Source organism: Glycine soja, chromosome 11, assembly GCF_004193775.1.
Source record: "Glycine soja cultivar W05 chromosome 11, ASM419377v2, whole genome shotgun sequence".
Taxonomy (NCBI): domain Eukaryota; kingdom Viridiplantae; phylum Streptophyta; class Magnoliopsida; order Fabales; family Fabaceae; genus Glycine; species Glycine soja.
Window position 1 is genome coordinate 53,254,110 of NC_041012.1, and position 13,617 is coordinate 53,267,726.

The 13,617-nt window shown below is 31.2% G+C and overlaps 2 protein-coding genes across 2 annotated transcripts; one reads left to right on the forward strand and one right to left on the reverse strand.

The window, feature by feature from the left end:
* The first annotated feature begins 4,106 nt into the window (after positions 1-4,106).
* LOC114373729 (probable WRKY transcription factor 40) lies at positions 4,107-6,167 on the forward strand. The gene is made up of 5 exons (XM_028331251.1): positions 4,107-4,378; positions 4,473-4,541; positions 4,846-5,166; positions 5,257-5,373; positions 5,476-6,167. The coding sequence occupies exons 1-5, from the start codon at positions 4,301-4,303 to the stop codon at positions 5,818-5,820; spliced, it is 930 nt and encodes a 309-aa protein (XP_028187052.1). The 5' UTR covers positions 4,107-4,300; the 3' UTR covers positions 5,821-6,167.
* A 2,327-nt stretch (positions 6,168-8,494) lies between these two features.
* Positions 8,495-11,931, reverse strand: LOC114374607 (ACT domain-containing protein ACR11-like). The gene is made up of 10 exons (XM_028332272.1): positions 11,703-11,931; positions 11,464-11,533; positions 11,226-11,351; positions 11,048-11,142; positions 10,087-10,171; positions 9,924-9,983; positions 9,467-9,522; positions 9,125-9,230; positions 8,951-9,019; positions 8,495-8,765 (listed from the first exon to the last, which is right to left on the reverse strand). The coding sequence occupies exons 1-10, from the start codon at positions 11,843-11,845 to the stop codon at positions 8,703-8,705; spliced, it is 873 nt and encodes a 290-aa protein (XP_028188073.1). The 5' UTR covers positions 11,846-11,931; the 3' UTR covers positions 8,495-8,702.
* Positions 11,932-13,617: the final 1,686 nt, after the last annotated feature.

A 13,617-nucleotide genomic window follows, 5' to 3' on the forward strand; every position in this document is an offset into this window, starting at 1 on the left:
TTTTTTTATAAATTTATTTGTTTTTTTTATAAGATCATTTTCTAATCATCAGATGCATTAATTATTTTTTTATATCTTTATTTAACTATTTTATCTTCAAACGTTAATAAGAAACAATTAATTGAATATAAAGATAAAAAAATAGTAATTTTGAAATGATACAAATTGATAAACTTAATTTGATTAATTAAATTAACTATTTTTTCTTAAAAGATATTAATTAGTTGAAATAATTTTATAATTAAAAATAAAAAAATATTTTAGTTGTTAATATCATATATTTAACAATATTAAACAAAGATAACATAATATTCACAACTACAAATATTATTGGTAGGAGTGAACATGAGGCAGGGAGTGTGGACAAATTTATCATTGTTGCTATCTAACCTAGAGCTGTAGCCTTTTCTATTTCCACACCTTCAATTTAAAAGTTCACCATCACCTTGTAAAAAAATTAAATTCCCTACACTACACTATCCTTTCCCTTCCCCCACTCACTCCATGTTAATCACACTCTTTAACGGGTTTCTTTCCCTACCATTCACTCCCTTGTCACTTAGCTCCTTTTGCTCACTCCATGAGATGGGTGACAAACAAATTTATCTTTGTTCCCATATTTAAATCAAAATCTAGTTAGAGTCGTGACCCTTGCTATTCCGACACCCTTAATTCTAATTCACCCTCATCTTGTGTTAAAAAAAAAATGAAATTTCCTAAACTACCCTATCCCTTTCCCCCCCTCCTCCACCCTTACTCACACTCTTTATGATTATAGCTTTCAATAAATTCCAGTGAATTACAAAAGGTATATAAATATTTTTGTCTGTTTTTGGTTTCTCTAATTTTAAAATGTATCACTTTTGATCATTTAAGTAATTTAGATAACGCTTTAGAGGGAAAACATGATTTTGATAACACTTTTTTGAGGATAAAAAATGTTATATTTTAAAAATAAAAATATTATAAATAGACAAAGGAATCAAAGAGGTCAAAATCAAACTTATTAGTTTTTGCAAGTAGGATGAATTGAACCCGTGATTTTTATCTCATTCTCTTATTTTCTTAACCATCCAACTAACCATATATTTTCCACACATTTTTCATTTGCCTCAAAATAGATTTTAGTCCTATCAGTTCAATAAAAAAGAGAGAGGAAATGAGTGAAAAAATTGATACATTAATTGCGACTTCATTTAAACTGGAAATTGAATCCAAAATTTGATTAAGAGAGTCAAATGACGAACCACTTATGTCAATAACACAATAGTTTTTTTTTTAAAAGACATGATTAGTAAGTCTAAAATTACAATTAACATCAATAATATAAGGGTGAGAATGTTTAGTGATATAAAAAATATAGGAGATTAAGTGTCATAAAAAAAAATATCAGCGTAAGTTGATAAAGTATAAAATTAGGAGCAAGTAAAGTATAATTTATCTTTTTTAAAAGATTTAACATTATTTATTTTTCGAATATACTGGGTATTCAAAAATATTTTTTAAAGTTATTTTTTTTTATAATACATGAATAAAAATTATATTTAATTTAACATATATAATCATTTTAATCTATTTAAAATAAAAAAATACATTCTCACATACTTTTTATTTTATTTTAAATATGATATAATACTCGTATTTAAACAACAGTCAACTCTCATAATTTAAATGATACATGATGCAACGTGGAAAATGTTTGAAATGGTAAGCGTGACAAGAAATAAACAAAGAGGACCCCACTAAGAAACAAAGTATGAGCAGGACAAATTTAGACGACCTCGGGTCAATATAAAACTTCTATCCACTGCTTTTTATAATATGTAGTTTTTTGGTCTTATTATTATTGTTATTAAATATATATGCAACATTGTGAAAATGAAAGGGAGTTAAAGCTTAACTTTGTGGCAAGAGAAGAAGGGGTGGATTAGATTTTTCTATTAACAAAAAACATTAACCATTAACAAATTAACATAAAAAAGAGTTACTTTTTGACATAAAAAAATTGTGAAATGAAAGTTCATTTTACACAAATTTTCTCGGCAGATAAATTACTTTTCGACAAGGCATGTACTCGGTAAGTTCGTTTAAAATTAAAAGTTCATCACATTTTCTTCTCAATTAATATGAATGAAACAATCACGTTTTAGTAACGTTTTTTAGGTACTTTTAGTAAAGTTTTAAAGTTAATATATAGAGAAAAAGAGTTATGCAATATAATTTTTTTAATAATTATCTTGAAGTAATTTAAATATTAATGTGTGATTGAATGTCTCTTTTAATCTCTAATATATAACACATTTTAATTAGTTTTAATTTTGTTTGTTAGTATTATTATCAGTAGTATTTCATTGAAACAATCTTATATTTCCATTTTCATCGATAAATTATTAAGTACATTTCATATTATTTGTTTGTAAATCATCGGTAAATATTGAACAATTAATAAACTTATTTAAATTATAATGTGTGATTGAATGCATACGGTTAATGTGTTTATATAAACACTAATAACGTGCAAATATGGTAGAATAAAATATAATGGAATTGAAAGGAAAGAGACACGTGGTGGACATAACTGAATCCACAAGTTTAAAAACTTGTATTGTAGTATAATCCATCAATAATTCAGTGGAGAATTTTCAAGGCGGGCTTGACTTTGAAATTTGAATTCCATTCCGTTCCACGTTCCTAGAATTCACCGACATATTTCACATCAAGTATATTCTTTTAAACAATCCCACCCACACCAAATACAATCATATTCATCCCTTCCTTTTTCAAAGAAAAATTAAATTAATAATAAAAATATTTTATTATGAATAAAATGGTTATACACCCATAATATAAATTTTTTTATACAATCATTTAATAAAAAAATTTGTACAATCATTTAATAACAATACACAATGTATAGTAAGTTTTTAAATTTTTAAAATAAATATTTTAAAATAAAATTATTTTATATCGTCAAAATATATGCATTAAACTTTTTTACGATTGGCTATATATATTATAATTATAAACAATTTTTTCACTATTTTTAACTGATTTTCTTGCTTGCTCGTATTTATATAATTTTGATCACCCATACAAACTACTTTTTATTACTAATTTGAATACACCCCGGTTCATTTGATGCACGTGATGATTCATATAACATTTATATTTTAATAATGATTTTATATGCACATGAATAAGGTTGTTAGACTGAGGATACATGTGTTTTTAGTTAATTTACACACAACAAATGTCTATTCAGTTAATGTCATTTGCGATCTTTTATAAATATGATTTATATTATCTGTTAAAAAATTATTTGGTATGTAAAATAATTGCTAAACTATGTGTGTGTTCTTCTAAAAAAAACTATGTGTGTGTGACACAATTAAATTATTTATATAAAAACACTAATAATTCTTGCATGTTTTAAAAAAATACACAGGTTGTCACTTTAATTTGAAAAAACTATTAACTTAAAATCTTAATAATTTAATATAAACTTATTTTATTCTCGTTAACCATTTATAAACTCTAGCCTAACGAATATATTTTCAAGTGATTTGATTAAAATTTAAAAATATGAAAAACGAAAGATATTTTTTAATATATTAAATATTTTTTATTTAACAAGTACTTTAAGAGATTTTTTTTTGAAGTTTAAATTTATAGTAGTAATAAACTTGTTTTAAACATTGAAGTGATTATGTTTTTTTTTTTGGGGTTTGGAATCATCATAATTAAGATCTTAAATTTTTTGATACCCTAAAGTATTATAAAGTTTATTTTGCCGGAATTAAATCGAGATTCTCTCTCATGAAACTCCGTTGTCAAATGAGCTAAATCGGATAAAGGGACTATGTTGGGTGGTTGATTCATTTACTTTAAAAAATAATAAATGGATAGACACGTTCTTCTTATCTTGTTCTTGTAGTCTAGTCCAATACTCTGTGGTATACAACGACGTGTGTTGAAATCCAAATAATTAAAATATAGAATGCCATGCCAGCTCTGAAACAAGTAGCGGGATATATTCCCATGTGTCTTTTCTCTCACACACTCTCTTTCCTCTCAGTTTCCTTCTTCAACTTGTGCTCCTTTCAAGTTCTATAGCTCCCTCTACCTCTATATAAGCTTCTATAACTTCGTTTATTTCGAACTTCACAAAGTTTAAACCTTTCACCTTCCTCCATACTTTCTTCATCTGGGTTTTGCTTGCTATAAAAATCTAGCTAAAATTTGTCGTTTGCTTTCAGCAAGAGCTTTAGCTTAATTATCACCAGGAATTTATTTGGCAGTCATGGATTATTCATCATGGATGATTAACACTTCCTTGGATCTCAACATTAATCCCCACAGGCTTCATGAAGAACTTCCCGTAAGTATAAACATATTGGGCGGAAGATCTTCTGTGAAATGTTTCCCTCAGAATAATAATTCTTTCTTCTTTTCTTCTTGTGTGTTCATTTCAGAAAAAGGAGGTGGAAAACAACTTTTTGTCATTGAATTTGGAGGTGAAGAAATCTTCTGTAAAACAAGAGGTTAGTTGTGCCTGCCAATTCTCCGATCCTTTTTTAAGCGGTTCTTCCAATTATGGAGTTGATTTAATGGAATTATTGTTCTGTAAGACTTAAAAATTAAAAACATTTATTTCTATATCCAAAACCTGACTCTTTTGGTTTAGGGATTATTCTAGCTTTGATATTGCTGCCTGTTGCACCATTTTGTTGAATGGTTCTCTTGTTAGTCTGTCCATCCATTATGGATATTAGTTATAAGCATCTTTTTTTTTTTTCCCTTATTAAAAGCTGCATAAATGATGATATATATGTGCTGCCATTTCAGTCTGCTGGTGCCTTGGCGGAGGAGCTGAAGCGGGTGAGTGCAGAAAACAAGAAGTTAACCGAAATGCTCACAGAGATGTGTGAGAATTACAACACTTTGCGAGGCAATTTGATGGAATACATGAGGAAGAATCCGGATAAGGAGCACAGCTCATCAAAGAAAAGGAAGTCTGAAAGCAACAACAATAGTATTCCAATGGGAGTCAACGGAACCTCTGAAAGCAGCTCAACTGATGAAGAATCCTGCAAGAAACCAAAGGAAGACATCAAGACTAAAATTTCAAGAGTTTATATGAGGACAGAAGCATCTGATAAAAGCCTTGTAAGATTCTTAACAGCAACTGAGCATAAAAAGTCATTACCATTGTTGTGCATTAGTTTGACAGGCTTTTCATTTTTTTCGTGTATCCAGATTGTGAAAGATGGATATCAATGGAGGAAATATGGACAAAAGGTGACCAGGGATAACCCTTCTCCAAGAGCATATTTCAAGTGCTCTTTTGCTCCAAGCTGCCCGGTCAAAAAGAAGGTAAATCTAACAGCTAATTAAGAACTAGGCATTCAAACTCCACTAATTAAGTAACTGGATCACAGGCTAAGTTAATTGTGCTTGTTATTCAATATTCATTAGGTGCAAAGAAGTGTGGATGATCAATCTGTTCTGGTTGCAACTTATGAAGGAGAGCACAATCATCCTCACCCTTCTCAAATGGAGGTAACAACAGGCTCCAACCGTTGTATGACTCTTGGTTCAGTACCATGTTCAGCGTCTCTTAGCTCTTCCCCACCAACAGCTACCCTTGACTGGACAAAATCCAAGTCCAGCAGTGAGTCTAAGAATACAAGTCCCAAAACCGAATCACCAGAAGTCCCGCAGGTTTTGGTAGAGCAGATGGCTACTTCCTTGACCAAGGATCCTAATTTCAGAGCAGCACTAGTTGCTGCCATCTCAGGAAAAATGTTGCACAATAATTAAGTAGAAAATGAGTGAAGTGTATTTAACTCATTCTATAAGTGGATCTTGTTTAGAGCATAGGATCTCTATGTAAATACAACATAGGACATTGCTACATATATATTCCTCAATTTAATCAAATCCTTTTGGTGGGAATCGAGCTCCACTCAGGAGCGATAGCATGTCTAGCTGATTATGCATTGCAGCTCAGTTTTCTCTATTCTTCTGCCTCTAGATAGTTAAAATTAGGTTTCCGGTTAAGTTCTTGCGAAATTTCTATAGCATACAAAAGCAAAGAGAAACTTTGTTTCGAAAAGTGCAACTTTATTGACAATACTACATCGGCCTTGTCATTTTCGAACTCTCTATTTGGAACATTGCTTCTCCCTTTTTATATCATAAAAGATTAATAATAGGGATGCAACGATCGCAAGTTCTCAAGCTGTTTAATTCATTATATAGATTCAGACTCTAGTATGAGATTTTTCACTTCACAAACTATATTCTACATTAATCTTAAGTATAGTAAGCGATGGAACATGTCTATAAATAAAATTGGGAGAGGAAAAAATGACCTGTTATTCACATGATGATGTGAGGTTTTCTGAAATATTTCTTATATTCAATCTTAACAAAGTTAACTTTTTTTTTTGTGGTAATAATCAAACATAATTACTAAAGGATTTACAATAACTTATATATTTTTTTAACCAATCGAGCTAGATTCTGTCAATAATAAAATTAATTTGAAAGTCATAGAATTGATGTTTTTTAATTATACCAATTGTTACTAACTATATTTGGCAGGTATGAATTTTATAAAACAAGTTGAAGAAGCATTTTAACATAACCACGTTTTAAGAATATATGCATGTCAGACAGGTGAAGAAGACGGTTTATTGATCAATCTTCTCGGCCGACAAACTAAATATAATAGGTTTCTTACAATACCTACGCTGTGTTGAGTAAAGTTTTACCCAAACATAATTATGTTATAGACTTATTGATTGGTGAATTGTGATTGATTGGAGTATATAGCAGAAGTAATGTTGTGCCTTCCTAGAAAAGCAGCAAGTTCTCAACTTAGCTCTTCTTCATCCTAGATCCAGACTAATTGCATTTTATCGTCTTAGACACTAGCTATTGGAAATTACTCGTAGACTAATTGTATGTCATCCAACATTTTTCAGGTCCAAACGCTTCCTAACTGCAACATTTTAACTCTGGTTTACTGAAAGTAGGTAAGTTGGTAGAAAGTATAAAAAGCAGCACAATCCTGAGGCGTTCAACCAATACTGCAAACGAATCCAGAATGTTTACATTGATGACTACTGACCAGCTATTTGTGCTGCTGTACTTAGTTGACCGTAAGACGCGATTCAGAATTCTTTAATTACCCAAAGAATAGAAAACAAAATGGCAGAGGGAATAAAATACCTCTATAGATTAAAAGACCACATCAACTCAAGAAAGAAAAAAAGTAGGTAAGGTGCTGACTGGCCATTTCAATATATATGCTTAATACACGAGAAAGGTAATTTTGCTTTTGATTTCTACATTCCAAACCCTAACCCAGCTGTAAAAATGTTACATGGACCACTCCTTACCATTCTACACCTAGGAAGAAAAAGATTGAGAAGTGCAAATATAATAAGTGTTATGACATGATAAGAAGAGAGACAAAAAGAAATGATAAGTATGCCTATTTGAAACCAAATCTGCATCATGGATTGCCATTCTCCCTCTCTATCTATGTTTGCTAGAAACAACAAGAAGTTCCAAACAGGCTGTCTTGAGTGTTTATAAAGCAGTGATGTTTATGTATCACCACTCATAGTAATATTATGAGGGAGCTATACAGTCCTTCCTTGAGTGTGAAGTAACTGATGATGTGGCAAATCCTCTGCTTGGAACTGGCCTGTTAGTTATAAACTAAGAAATCCATGTATACTTCGGCACTCACCCTATAAAATGAGATAATTAACCTTACATGACGTGCATTTTCAATTATACTATCTTATGAAAATCCAGGAAGATATCCCTGAGAAATTAATTAACCCAGAGCTGCGTCACAATGCAATGAATCAAAAACCAAATAGAAGCACTGCAAATATATATGGGGTGCTTCCATCGAATTCAAAAAATGTAGAAAAAATAATACTACTAATAATTTATAAATGTTGTGTAGTGTGGGTGAAAAAAAGAAAGATGCGGTTCCGTAATTGAGAAGCGGCGAGTGCTCCTCAGAAACTGAAAAGGCAAAGCGACGGGAAAGTTTAGCGGACTTGTTATGGGAAGGAATTTATTCATGAGTTTGGCGGAGAAACCATGGATTTGTAAACCACACCAAAGAAACACAAGCTAGGCTTTATTCATGCCAATCATAAACCCACACGTAGAAATATTTTTTTGTTCTTGACATTCTTGTTTCCAGCATTCAAATTATGATTTTTATATAATTTAAAAGAATCTTGCTCATAAGTTGATTGAAGGTTTAATAACTAATTTTTTTTTTACTAATGCTTACTTTAAAAAATCATATACATTTTTTTATTTAAATAATTTTCTCATGCTGTATTTGAATGAGAACACTTTGTTTGGTATTGAGAAATGATGAAAAATATGATGGAGCGAGAAGAAATATATGGGAAATAAAAAAATTGAGTATATTTAGTAGAGGAAAAATCAGGAAAGAGAAAAAAAAAATATGAATCTCACCTTACCGAAAACAATGCTAAATAATAAATTGAGAATGATCACTTTACACTGATATGCAGGTATATTAAATTTTACGAGTTAACTATATACTGCAAATATTGTTCTCCAAATGGAAAAGAATACATGCATTCTACAATTCCATGATGCTTATATTCCAGAGGCAAATACGATGGAATAGTTGCCAGTCAAAAACTGGATTCCTCAGTCTCAGGTCGTCTCAAGAAATATCTCAAGCTGTTAACAAGAACCTACAATAACAAGATATGGTAGAGATTAATTTTAATCAGTTCAGTGTTGCATTTTGACAACATGTGATGTAAAAGTCCACCACTAAAACTTCGCATTTCGTTATATAGATTCTACTAGACTAATGTATATATGAAGCAATCTTGGTTTTTCGATCATTGTTCCAGAAAAGGTTTGAAGTAGTTACCTGCTGGAGGGGCTTGATGAGGGCTTTATCCTTGTAGTTGACATGAAACTTTGCCTTAGCCAAGAGACCCTACGTTTTACAACAAACCTTTCAGATGTGACTGAGACATCCCTTTTCTAAATAATTACATTATATTGATGCATTTTGACTGTATATATGATATATAATTATTACCTCAGTGTCAAATTCTCCGGATTCAACCGCAATGTTAATGTCTGTAATAATCTTTACAAGATCCACAAGTAATCCAGGCCGATCAGCTGTCTCCACATACAACAAACTGCAAACAGGAAATTAAGAAAGGTAAACTACAATGTACATGAATTAACTAGTTAGCTAGAACTACTTAATTCAAAGATGGTACGTGTTGAGCATGTTTGATCTTGCGGCTAATATTAAGACCTCGAATAATATTATATTATTATATTAATGCGAGTTTCAACTAAGAAATTTTCTTTGTGGATCAGCATATATAGATAGATATTATGTTGAGGAAGAAGCACATTTTTGCATCACCTTCGCTTTGGGCCGTCATCAGAGATGGTTATGTGGGTTGCTATCTCTACATCAACCTGAAATGTCTTAAAAAATTACAAACCGGCGGCTTCCACCAATATAAAATGCCACAGGACCATTAAACGAACAAAAGGAGAAAGCGAATGCATTTCTAGCAACTGGTAGCAACACAAAGCAAAGAGACTTCAAATACTAGGAATTTTTTGGTAGGTTAGTTATATACTCTTTAAACATTCTTTGAAACACTTTTTTTTTTTACTGAAATTTTTAATAAAGTTGACTCAATTATTTAGGGTTCGTTAAAACGAATGTTACCACACTAGTTAGGAGCTGTTATTGCGTTAATTATTATACAATAAATACATATTAAAACCATTTTCTTTTTTCTTTACCAAAGATGGCTATTAACTTGCTGAAAAATTAAGTAGTATAAAAGTAAGTAATGGTCGATCATCACCTGCTCTTTTGGAGTAACAAGTCCAAAAGCTGCTCCCAGAGCTAATTGGGCGCTTGATTCCTTCACCACCAATTTGAAACAAATTAATTAACTCCTTGATGCTTTCAAAGTTCAAACCAAATCATGCTCCAGGAATAGTATTAATTAGAGTTGAGAAGCATACCGGGTGATACTGAATCATATTATTTAAAATTGTCAAACGGATTGCCTCTAACAACTCTGGATCTTCCACTTTTCTTCCGGAATCACTGCAAACGAAGCTCCACCACAATATTCAATTAAAGAATTCGTAGAAAATCTAGTCAATAACTTACTTGAATGGTGAAAAGGAAACCATGTAATATTTCTCATGTCTATTTCAATGTAAATGTTGGATGCAATTAGAAGCTTCCACTTTAGAAGCCATCTCGATAGAGGACTTCTGCTACGAGAATGGTGTCTAGCTATTAGTATTTAATTTGCAATCTATGATATCCACACAATAGTAGTTTCAAATTGAATAATTCTAAAATCCTTCAATGATATATTTTGCTAATCTCCCCATTTTTATTCAGCGAAAAATATTAAATATTTTTAAGATATTAAATATATATAATAATTATTTTATTAAATTATTTTTATAAAGTATTAATTAAGATGACTAAAATGAGCAGAGGTGAGGCGTAGTTAAATAATGGAGGAGATTTAACCGCCTCAAAATATGAATGTATTATTATTTTTAACACATGGGCTCCCTAGCTAAAACTCAAGAAATTTCCTTGTCTCTGGGCCACTAGCACTAGATAAGAAGATATCGTAGGAAAATATAGCATTCATTTTAGAAATTGTTTGTCCATTCATTTTCCGTCCTTCTTTAGACATTATCTCAACACCGAATTTGTAGTTGTTGCTTGCCACTGTTCAATAATTGAATTGAATGATAGAACAGAAGAGCGAGCCAAGTTAGCTTAGTACTTGAAGATTTTATTCCCATTGAGCAATAATGGTAAACGTAGCGGATTGAAATCGCGTGTACCCGATTAAGTTTCTTGCCAGCCTCTTTTTAATTGATTTGATTCTGGAATGAAGCATACATAGGACAATGTATTATTACTGTCACATACGTACATACATATAGTACTTACGCTTTTGTGATGGAAAACTTGTTGTGTTTGCCAGAAGAATCCAGAAATACATTTGCCTTAACAACATTCAGCCCCAAGTTTCTTAACGCATTCATCTGCAATACAGTCAGATTTTGAAATTCTGTTTATATTAATTAATTAATATACATATAATACAAGGAAGAAATGAACGGCTTACAGTGTCAAGAAGAGCCCCAAGGCGATCACCAAAGGTTATCTCGACCACAGTTGCATCTGGGTCAGAGTCTTGATCAATTATAACTACCGGAGTTGGAATGGTATCAGCCTCTCCTTGATTTCCATCCTGTTATATATCCACATAGCAAATTAATGTTTCAGTGGTAATTAGAGTCAACAAGCACGAGAAAAATGTACTACTAGTGCCTATTCACATGCAATAAATGACAACCATATACCTCCACAGTACCAGTAACTGCTGTTGCTCGTGCGATCATTGTTATTCCTGAAGATGAAGGTGATGATAATCTGACACAAATGGTACATATATACAATTAACACATCATTGGGTTGGGGTGCAGTCCTCTCCTACTTGTCATGTTTTATATCTTCCACAAATTCCTAACTATTAACTTTAATCATGAGGTCACACTGCTAACTGAAAGTGAAACAGACTATATATAGTTAGCATATATACCTTGTTTTGTGAGAAATGTAACATGGTTTAGTAACATAAGAGATAGAGAGGGCCTTCAAGACGGTGGTTTTTTCAAAAGGTCTCAAGGTGTTATCAGCACTCAAGTGAAGTCCAAGACAGCAAGCAGCCATAGCCAGGGCCATTTTGATAATAAAGGGAATTAATTAATTTGAGAAAGAGTGAACTTAGAATAATGGGGAAAGGAAAGAGTGCATTGGTTTCTTTATCTATGTGTCCGGAAACATCCACTAATAATATCTTTTATACATTTGGACAACAACAAAAACAGCCACGCGTTTGGTGGAGAATTTACATTACATATTAATACATATCTGTGAAGCTAGCAAGCGTACCATCGGCATCTTCATCTTATACCTTTTTCTTTTTTTAAATAACTAACTTCCAAAGCTTTTCGTGGAGAGGAAATTGAATCTTTGACGTTTTGGGGCTGTTTACACTCTTTCTGACCTGTTACTTGTTTTAATTTTTCTAATGACCTGGTCTAACATTTTTTAAAGCCTAATTTGATTTCTTAGTATACTTAAATTTTCAGATGGTATAACGTATTTCAAAATAGGCTAATTAACTAATAGGCCAATGGAGTAAATTCTATCTAAAAAAAGATTTAAATTATAAAAATTAAAATTACTACAACTCAAGGCATGGGACAAGGCCGAAAAAAGGTAAATTATACTTTTAAAGAATGAAGTATAATTTATTTATATGATATCAGCCTTTCTCAGGGGGCAGGAAGATATATAATTACACATCCCCAAAAAGAATACAATCAACACAATCACCTTTGCCATCTCAAGAGCTTTCCTAGCTAAACTAGTCAAGCTGCTATCTCTGCCTGCAATTGCAAAATGGATGACTAACCAATTACCTGCAAGAACTCGTCTTTTACGAATCCCCCGGTGCGAGCAGATATCCATTCATCATTAGAAATCTCAGCGATGCTTCCAAAGCAAGAAACTTTCCAAGTCAGAGGTCGAACCCTCACAACAGAAAGTGTGAAGAATTCACTCCCAGATGCATTCGCCATTTACAACAAGTCAAATACTACTATGCTATGCTGGAGTGAGTTATGTTGTTGTGTTATACTACTATAGTACTATCTATATATATTAAATGGTAGAGAAGAATGCAGCGCAGAGAGAGAGATGAAAAGGAAGAGACAAAGAGAAAAGAAAAGATCTTTGTTTGGCAGCAAGCGATTATGGCAATCCAATTTGAGGAAACTCCTCTCCATTCTCCAATGATGTTCTGTTCAGTTATATTACTCTTTCTTGTTTCTTTCACTGTCTGCTATACACAAATCCTAAACTAGTTGACCACGTCAGACCAACTAAAATACACAACTGAACTAATAACTGGTAAAATTAAACAGACCAAAATATTGGTGAGCTGTAAATTTTAATTAATTATTAAGAAATTGTTCGTGACTGTAATGCCACTATTAATTTAAGGTTAAATTAATCTATTCAATCCTGATTTTTTTTAAAATAAGTTCTTAAATTTGTATTTAAGTTAATAAATTTGTAAATCATTTTTAATTGTGTTTATAAACTAGTATTATATTTAATATTATGTATCATTTATAAATTTTTAAATTCTATATGATATGGAATAAAATACTATTTTTAATATTTAAATAATTGAAATGAGGGGAGAAAACCTACCCACAAAAACTAGTATTCGCAAATCCTAAAGTAGTTGATCAATTTACAATTGAGAGAACCAAACAAAAACACAACTAATTAATTATGAAGAAAATTAGACAGACCAAGTTGTTGGAGAGGATCACTTTTAATTTAAGTTTAAATTAATATATTAATTCCTAAATTATTTGATTTTTTAAAAATAAATTCATATACTTTGAATAGAGAACAGGTTCTTAAATTTATAAATTATT

What these genes read in the sequence shown, in the direction of transcription:
- LOC114373729 (XM_028331251.1), top strand. Translation starts at nt 4,301, where the DNA reads ATGGATTATTCATCATGGATGATTAACACTTCCTTGGATCTCAACATT. An exon ending in AAGCATCTGATAAAAGCCTT is followed by an intron (nt 5,167 to 5,256) that starts GTAAGATTCTTA and finishes TCGTGTATCCAG; the next exon opens with ATTGTGAAAGATGGATATCA. An exon ending in GCTGCCCGGTCAAAAAGAAG is followed by an intron (nt 5,374 to 5,475) that starts GTAAATCTAACA and finishes AATATTCATTAG; the next exon opens with GTGCAAAGAAGTGTGGATGA.
- LOC114374607 (XM_028332272.1), bottom strand. Translation starts at nt 11,845, where the DNA reads ATGGCCCTGGCTATGGCTGCTTGCTGTCTTGGACTTCACTTGAGTGCT. An exon ending in CAGTTACTGGTACTGTGGAG is followed by an intron (nt 11,352 to 11,463) that starts GTATATGGTTGT and finishes GATATATAACAG; the next exon opens with GATGGAAATCAAGGAGAGGC. An exon ending in CCGGAGAATTTGACACTGAG is followed by an intron (nt 9,020 to 9,124) that starts GTAATAATTATA and finishes TGTAAAACGTAG; the next exon opens with GGTCTCTTGGCTAAGGCAAA.